At 53.7% G+C, this 9,212-nt stretch overlaps 1 protein-coding gene across 1 annotated transcript in view; it reads right to left on the bottom strand.

Annotated features, from left to right (window-relative positions):
* Window positions 1-8,722, bottom strand: part of Zcchc24 (zinc finger, CCHC domain containing 24) — a 57,429-nt gene extending 48,707 nt beyond the window's left edge. Inside the window, exon 1 of the mRNA NM_001101433.2 lies at window positions 8,261-8,722. Coding sequence (NP_001094903.1) covers window positions 8,261-8,506 — 246 coding nt within the window. The 5' untranslated portion in view covers window positions 8,507-8,722. The remainder of the gene's footprint in view (window positions 1-8,260) is intronic.
* Window positions 8,723-9,212: the final 490 nt, after the last annotated feature.

The raw sequence follows: 9,212 nt of genomic DNA on the forward strand, positions 1-9,212 counted from the left end.
GAGCCAGGAGTCCAATTTGCCTGGTCAGGGTGGACTGGGCAGGTCAGAAAGCCATTTCCTCTCTGTAAAACCCTACTTGAGCCCTGGCCACAGAGGTGAAAGGTAAGTCCTGGCTGTTTTCTGGCCTGCAGGAACTAGGCAGAGTGTAGGTTGGGCTTTCTTCCTTAGAGCAGAAGGGAGATAAGGCAAACTTGATTGTCCCTGCAGATTCACCACTGCTGGGTTCAGACACCCGGTTTCTGAAAGGCACCCTCGTCCTGGCATATAAAGGGTAATCAACAATCTACTATGCTGCAGGGCCAGCTAGCAGGGCAGAGATGGATGCATTCTGAAGGCCCTGCTCTTCAAGGGAGGGCAGCCCCACTACGTGATGGATGTCAGCCTCTGGGCTGCATCATCATCCTGCATCAAAGGTCCCAGAAGCTGGTAGGAAGCGTGGGGCCCTTCTACCACACGTGGGGAGACACAGCATCAGGCTCATGGTCATTGCTGGAACCTTTTCTAAGGTTCTTGAGGGTCTGACAGGGGAAAGTAGATTAGAAGACTCTGGTTTTCTCTGACCACAAATTGTTCTTGTACACTCTACAGAACCTTTTCTTTTCCTTAGTTCCCCTTGACTGCTAAGACAACATTTATCTGAGCACCGATCTCATTTTTGTAGAACTGGAAACTGAGACTCAAAAGGACTTAGTAATTTGCCCAAGGCAACAGAGTCAAATATGTCGGCCAGCTATATTTCACCCACACACAGCCTCTAAGGCCCGGCTCCACATAGAAAAAAGGAGCCAGAGGTTGACATCAGGTGACTTCATATGTAAAGCCCCTTGGTACTGAGGAGGGCGTAGTCCCAGCTTCTCTGGTCTCTGAGAGGGGATTGGAATCTGGGGAAAGCAGTTCTGCTGTGGACTCTGAAGGGCAGAGGCACAGGGTCACAAGGCTGTGCCCCCGTCTCCCCAGAGAAGCCTGCCCAGCAGGGCTATCACAAGATACCACAAGCAAGGGGGCAATGGCAAACACTGTGCTAGTGGGCAGACACTTCTGAGAGTGGCCCAGACAGAGTCCGAACCATAAAGATCGTTCAGGCAGGACTAGCAGGGTGGCAGGCGGGAATGAGACCACCTCTGCCAGGAAAGACACAGCCATGTGCAAGGCCAATGGCAAAGGTAGTGTTCAGGGCCAGGCCCAGTACCCCAGGGAGATCAGGTAGACCTCTATTTCTCTGTTCTGTTCTCTAACCCAAGACAGCCTTAGAGGAAAGAGCTTGAGTCTAGCCCTAGTTCTGTGGGGTTTCTTTCATCAGCCACACAACTATCTTCTTATCTCCTAAAACCATCCAACCCCTTACCTCTTCACCAAATACACACACACACACACAAACACACACACACACACACACACACACACACACACACACACACTATAATAAGAAACCATATCACCACTGACCACACCCCTTCTTCCAAGAGACCTGCACCTCTGTCCCTAGCCTCTGAACACAGACAGGAGGGCACACGCTGGGTTTGGGTGTAGGAGACAGTACACACAGGTGAGAGGAGGACCACAGGAAAATGAAACACACCCTCACTGAACCTCCCCTCCCCCATCACACACAATTCTGCCCATATTCTTGTTTCCAGGGCCAGGAACATATGAACTGGCCAGGACAGATCATGATCCTTTGCCAGTCCGGACATTGCTCACATTTCACGTGTAAAATCGTTCTCCCTACAAAGATGAGGCTCAATAAAAGATCCAAGACTAATGGTCACATTGAGTTCTCTTAGATGAAGGAAGTGGGCAGAGAAAAATGGGGACCAGGGCTTGGGGGAGTAGACAGTGGTTGCCAAACAGAGCTTAGCAGACTTAGAGTCATGGGAAGACTATATCCCCACCTCAGTTTCTTGACCCCCAACCCAGGGTTACCACTTACTTGATGGTGCTCATGGGCCATGGCTCCTTGCCCACTTCCCAGCTAGGACAAGAGCGCTGGGAACCCTGTGTCTGACACTTGTGAAACACACTTGTCAAGCAAAAGCAGAAAGCATGAATCTGAAAAAAAAACCAAGGGCTCAGCAGGACTGTAGCATTAGCAAGTCCAGGGTATGACCAAAGCCATATCCTCTACAGCAGAGGCCTGGCGCTGGAATCCACTGTGAAGTGAGGCTGTCCACAAGCTGTGAAGTCATGGGCAGGCATGTGTGCTTGTGCCATGTACACTGGGCTCACACCAGGGACTCCAAAGGCACTCATGACCAAACAAGGTAAGGACTGTCTGAACATTTAGCCACTACCAGAACATGGCTAGGGATAGGGCTTCACTATCTCCCAAGTCAGCCCCTTGCAATTAACCTAGCAACTAATAAACACTCGTTCCTTGAGATAACATAGGAGGCTGAGACAAGGGAGACCACCTACTTCATCACAGGGCTGAAGGCAGAAGAGAGAGCAGGCTTAAAGTCATCTGTCCTACCCCCACCCACCTAGTGGGATGAGCTGAACATCCAGTGTGGCCCAGTTACTGACTGGGCAATCAGAGGTAGGATTCCTACTCCCAAGTTGGACAACAGAGCTACGGAGAGACAACGCCATTGCACAGTTCATGGCAGCCTAGCTTGGCTACCACAACATTACACGTTGGTTACCACAGCCCATGTTGTTGGAGCAGCTAGAGGGAGAACTTCTCCCTAAAGCAGCCACCCCATGAGTCCCAGAAGAGACATCCATTTGTACCCTAAAGAAATGCCTTGGGATCTGTCCACTGGGACAGGGCTGGAAATATCACAGGTAGATTCAACAGCAAGTATCAAGGCTCAGACACTCGAGACTGTTGGGTGCTTCCAGAAATTACAAGTTAACCAGTGTAACCAAAGGAGGACTGAGCTACAGAAGATCTATTAGCAGAGAAAAAGAGGGGGAAGGAAGGGAGGGAGGGAGGGAGGGAGGGAGAGAGAGAGAGGGAGAGAGAAAGAGAGAGAGAGGAGTGTTAAGGGACAGATCCAATGTCGCACACTTAGTTCTGTCCCTAGGTCTCTGAATGAATGTTCCCAGGGAGGGACATAGGCATAAAATAGGAAAATATGGTTTTTCTCTTCTGTGTCTCCTAAACCAGGCCAATCGGACGGAGCAGGAACATAGTAAGAAACCCAGTACCTATACAACAAGAGCCCATGACTCTTCAAAAGAGTTGGGGTCCAGGGCTGAGGGTGTGGCCCTTGGTAGGGTACTTGTGTAGCTATCGGAAGCCATGGATTTGGTAGCCAACATCACCTAAACAGGACACAATGGCATAGCCTTGTAGTCCCAGAACTTGTGGAGGCAGGAAGATCAGACCTTCAAAGTCATCCTTAGCTATGGAGCACGTTTGAGACCAACCTCTTCTATATGAGACTATTGAAAAAAAAAAAGATTTGGATCCAGGCAAAACATCAGAGGTACTGTGGTTTGATAGGAAGTCCCAGTGCTTGGTATACACAGGCGCCCGAGGAAGATGCAGATAGGAGCTAGCCTGGAGATCAGGTGTAACAGGCTACAGAGATAGCTCCTGGCTGCGATTCAGAATTGATTTAGATCTAGCTCTGCTGATGAATTGAGTCATCTAGACCCCTGCTTTGCTCTCTAGATTATGGCAATGACAAGGAACTACATTCTAGAGCCTTGCTGTCCATGGTCCCATTGGAGGTGGTGGCACACGCCTTTATTCCAAGCACTTGAGAGGCTAAAGCAGGAGTCTTACCCTGGGTTCGAGGGCAGCCTATGCTAGGGCAAGTGAGGCCTTGCCTCAGAAGACAAAGCAAAGCAGCTTGCTGCTTACCAGCCCCCATTTAGGCCACTTCGGACTTCTGTGGCCACTGATCATTTACTACCGAAGGAAGCCCTTGCCCTCCCTATACCTGACTTATATGGCCCAAGGCATGGTTTCCCTGAGCCCAGACCTAGGCAATCAACTTAACAGAGCAGAGTAGAGCTGCCTATGACAACCCTTCCCCAGTGTCAGCCTCCTTGCATGAGTTACTGTTCAGCATCCCAAGGGGAGGGGTCAGATATCTGGGGACTCTTCCCTAGTCATACCTCTGGGACATTCCTCCCAGGTTCGAGCTGCCTGCCTCCCACCCCAACCAGACTACAGAGACTATGGGAGTCAAGTTTAGCGCCCTGCTAAGGAGTAGAGTGACTCTGCTCCACGGGTCCACACTGGAGAACCTCTGGATAGCTGCTGTAGACACAGGTGGTTTTTCATCCAAACTTCCTATATTTGTCTAGGCTGGGGACTTTAGTTTGTTTTTAATGTTTGCACTTATTTATTTAGCTGTGTGTGTTTATGGGTACAGACCACAGCACACATATAGAAGTCATAGGACAACTTGCAGGAGTTGGTTCCCTCCTTCTGCCATGTGCAACCCAGGGATTAAACTCAGGGGGTCAGGCTTGGTGGCAGGAGCCTTTACCCACCCATCCCTCTTGCCAGACCTCTTTTGTTTTTTGAGCAGGGTTTTACTCGAGCCCAGGCTGGCCTTGTTGAACCATGGCAATCCTCCTATGCTAGGAATACAGACATGAGCCACTTCTTCCATCTGGAATCTTGTACAAGACTCTCTTGTATAAGTATTTTTGTGTTCTCCTTGCTATCTCTGTGCTAAGGAGCTGAAGTCCATTCACGCCATTAACAAGTCTGCAATGCGAGGGCCACAGCTGCAAAGCGTGGGGTCTGTGGTACTGTGGAAAGTGATGAACAAACCCAGAGATCCCCACCAAGAAGAGCTTTCTGACGTTTAGAGCGATGCAGCCCAGGAGACCGCATAGCTGACTCAGTGGAACATCCCCAGACCTGGAGATGATCGGAAGAACACTGCTCTGTATCCTGAGCCAAAACCGTCCTCTGGCTGAATTAAGTCTACGGGATGTTGGGGTGAAGACTTGTTAACAGGTTTTGAATGACAGGCCTTCTTTGGGCCTTTATCATGCTGGCACTGGCGAGCACTGTGTGAACAAAGGGGATGACGGTGAGTAATCTGTGCTTTCCAAGACCGTTGGAGCCCTCATTTCACCCAGCATGCACAAAGGAGGGGTGGTCATTCCACGGTGGAGCCACACTTCCCGGCTACATCTATTCTCAGAGAAAAAGGGAAACTTGCCCTAAGAATCTGAATTCAGCGACACGGGGCAGCCTCATTTCCCTGCGCGGCAGGAGTGGGATAAAAAGCCTGCCAGGGCCAACTCTGAGAACTCCTCCAAGGGTCCAAGAGGTAATGCCTAACTCTGTTTTTCCAGAAGTGGAATTCTTGGAGTCTACACTGCTGGGAATTTAAATTCCAAACAGAATTTGGCAAGGAAGATCCATGCAGTCCCCCCCCCCAAGCCCCACCTCCTCCTGTAGCACCTGGAGAGAGGGGCTCAGCCAAGGAGTCTCTCTCTCTCTCTCTCTCTCTCTCTCTCTCTCCATCCAGCTGTGACCACAGATGCCATTTCTGAAACCCGAGTTTACCAGACCTCATTTCAGAACCCAGAGGGGTTTTAACACACTTCCACCTGAAGGCCATCTCCTGGAACTTGTCTGTCCTGCACTTGCATGTAAACTCGACCACTTTCCTCTCTCCTCCCGGGGATAGAGGGTTACTCAGGACCCTTGGCTTATATCTTCAGCTCTCAGGGCTGAGGTTCCAGGGGCACAATAGGCTTCTGTGGCCCCGTGTCCTCACCTCCCCCAATGCCAGCTGCATTCATGGTGTTTTGCTATTGTGGAGGGAGCAGCCTGGGGGCGGTGCAGGAGGGGGTGGGTTCTTGGCACGGGGGCCGGTGCAGACGGGCTATGGTCAGCGGTCAGCATGCAAGTCACATCCACAGGCACTGCCACTGGGCCTGCCAGGCTTTGAACAGAATGGCAATGCTTGTGGATGGACCCTGGGTCCCTTCCTAAAGTTCCCTCTTGTGAGAAAAAGAACTTGTTGCCTTTGCACCCAGTCCCTTAGTGGTGGCATTGACTGGGTGGGGAGGGGGCTTCTCACCTTCTCAGCCATATCAGAACACCAACTAAGCCCCCAAAACATAGCTGGGGGTTTGAAAGAGTTTGAGAGGTCAAAGGCTAGGAGGTGAGGAAGAGAAAGCCAGAACCCAAGAGAGTTTTCTGGAAGTTGGCAGGCACAGCTCTTCAGCCCTCCATGGGAGCCATAAGCCTTGGAAGTGTGAAAAATCCCTCTGATCTCCCCAGCCCTGGCTGTCTGCAGGCAGACACTCTCTTCTCTTGTTTATGTATACCTCCAGCCACACACACACACACACACACACACACACACACACCTGTGACGACCAAGATTCAATCTACTGAGTGGGAGGCTCAGAGAGACGGAGCTTTTTCCCCACCATGGCTCCAGCTCCTCCCGCACTGGGCTGCTTCCTGCGGTACACAGCAATGAAGGGGTAGGGGGTAGCTGTGGTCTCCCTGAATCCCTGAACCACAGCTGGGGTCCAAAGACAGGATCTCTGACTGATGGGCAACCCAGCAGAGACCACATGTAAGGAATGAGGGATGCTGGGATGGGAGCTGAGGGAGTCTTAGTAAAGGCTCCTTAGGGACCCTGCTGGGTCATGGGACCTCTGGGTCACAGTCATCTCCCTAGATGAAAGATGTTCCCTGAGTGCACCTCTATCCAACTATGAGCCATGAGAACACTCCATCACTCACCTTCCTCTCACACACGTATTGTCTATGCTCCCCCCTGCCCCCCCCAGCCCCAGGCTCCTCACCCCTGTCCTGTGTAGAACTCAACAAATATTTGCTAAGAGAATTAATAATGGAAAACACCCAGCCAGTAAAGAAATACTCCACAAACAGTTCTCCAAAGCCTTTGGTCACCTAAAGTCAGCTCCCCAAGAGACAACACATTGTTACAAGAAAGAAGATCCCAGCCAGGAACCATTCCGCAGGGCAGAGAGCATGTGTTATGGTTTATAAAGAGCCTTGGCATGTAAGTGCTTTCCCCCACCCCCACCCCCACTCCCACCCCGGGCTCTGCAGGCACCTTTCCAGTCTTGCCCCCATACCCAGACCTCCTGCACAGCTTCTATTCCATAGGGCAGCAGGGCAGCCTTGGGAGTGCTGGCCTTTCACATGTCTGTGAGTCTTCCCGTAAACCATGGCAGTGTTGAACACATACCTGAGACCAGAAAGGGTGATCTCCTGACGCCACATCTCAACCCCAGCACACTCCAGCATATACAGGCCTCACTCGCAATGACCTCTGGGTCAGAGGTGAAAGTGACCCCGTGTGTGTCCCTCTACCTCCTGCGTCTTTTAGCAGAGGGAAACCACAGGGGGCAAGGGAAAGGCACAGAGGGTATTGGCAATTTCCAAAATGGAGCAAACGGATGTGGGGTGCCATTAGTAGATGGATTCTGGGAAGGCTCTGGATAAGACCCGCAAAGGAGGCTGGGAGGTCACGGCCACCTGTGTATTTATCTAGCTGGTAACATGCACTGTCCAGTAGACTTTGTAACCGAATCCATTGAGCAGGCAGCCTTTGCAACACATCCCAGGTTTTGGGAGAAGGCACTAGGCAGCTGGAGCCCTCCCATCGCCACAGCCTAACCCTCCCCCCCCCGCCCCCCAAGGATTTCCCTTTCATTTCCTTCCAGCCTGGGAAGGCAGGGGACAGAACAGTCTGCTAGGTCAAGCCCTCAGAAACCACTTCCTATGTGCCTGGGGGAGGGCAAGCAGCTGCAGGGTGGATCTAGGGGTTCCCAAGTGGTGGGAACAGGAGAAAAAGCCCCTGGAAGAGCAACTACTTTCCAGGGAGCCCTCCAGGTTAAGAACTATGGAGGTCGGTGGGAGGATTCTTTTAGGCCCTTTCAGAGTTCAGAGCAGGTTCTGCAATCCTCCGTCCCAGAGAATGGCAGCCAGAAAAGTTCATAAGGTTGGGCGAAGGAAAGACTAGGAAGGGGCTCCCCGCCCTAGCCGCACCCCGGCAGTCTGCAGAGAATCCGGAGACACCCTTGAGCCTGCTTACTAGGAGCAGGGCTCCAAACTCGGAGAGGGGGCGGGAGGGCCCTGCCCAGGCCTGAGCTGCTCCGGGAGGCTCTGCCGGGAGGTGACGCGCTCCTGGTGCCCCAGGGACTTCGGGCGGCAAATTTGGCAGAGCTGATCGAAGTCAAGCCAAGCCGAACTGGGCAATGCGGGGCCGGCTTGGGCCATGCCAGGAAGAGCGGAACAGATAGAAGAGGGGCCTGAAACAGTGAGCGCCGGGCTGGCGCGCGCTGGGGCACCCACCTCTCCGCGCTGCAGCTGGAAGACGCTGTTAAGATAACTGGAGTGCAGGGGAGAACCCAGCTGCTCCGGGCGGCCCTTGCCGAAGGCCAGCTCCGGGGGCGCGGCGCCGGCGGGAGGCTCGGGCCGGAAGGCATCGAAGGCACTAGCCTGGTGTGTGTCCTGAAGCGACAGGTAGACCCAGTTGAGTAGCTGGGCTGGCTGGTACACCGAGGCGGCGCTCGTGTCGATGGCAGACAGCAGGCTCATTTTGCCGTGGCGGTGCCGGCCCCTCCCCGGCCGCCCGCTCGCGCCCCCCTCCCGGCGGAGGGGCGGGCACCGGGGAGCCTGTGCCCACTGCCAGCCGCCCCGGCCCCGACGGCTATCCGCCCCGCGTCCCGCGCCCCGCGCGTTGCCCGCAGCCGCCCGCCGCCGCCGCCGCCTCCCCGAACTGCAGCAGTGGGCGCGCACGGGCGGAGGAAAGAGGCAGAGAAAGTTGGGCAGGAAACTTTTGGCCCCGCCCCGCCTGCTGCCAGCCCCGCCTCGCCCGGGGATCCGCTATCTGCCTCTGCGCTGACCCCTCCGGGGACCGCTCCTAGGGTGGGGTCCACAGAGACCCCGCCCCACCCCGGCCAGTTCGGTCCTATCCTCGCTCCCCCATTGGTTGTCTTATTGAATATGAATGTGGGGGAGGGGCAAGACAAGAAAGAAGGCGGGTCCGCACATGTAGCACGCCGCCGACCCCCACACCAGGAGCGGCCCCTCCCGAATTTCCCCCCTCCGCCCCGGGGTCAGCTCAGCTCCCCAGCCTAGGAGCTCAGAATCAATTGGGCCCAAACATTCAGTTGGTTCTACTGTATGCTGGTTCCCATCACTTCCCAGGAGCTCTCTAGTTAATTAGGCGTTTGCAGCTTTTCCTTCTCCCAGTCCCTCCTCTTGCTGTTAGTCCGATTGTGTTTCTGTGACTGTCTCGATG

Source organism: Mus musculus, chromosome 14, assembly GCF_000001635.26.
Source record: "Mus musculus strain C57BL/6J chromosome 14, GRCm38.p6 C57BL/6J".
In the NCBI taxonomy this organism is placed as follows: Eukaryota; Metazoa; Chordata; class Mammalia; order Rodentia; family Muridae; genus Mus; species Mus musculus.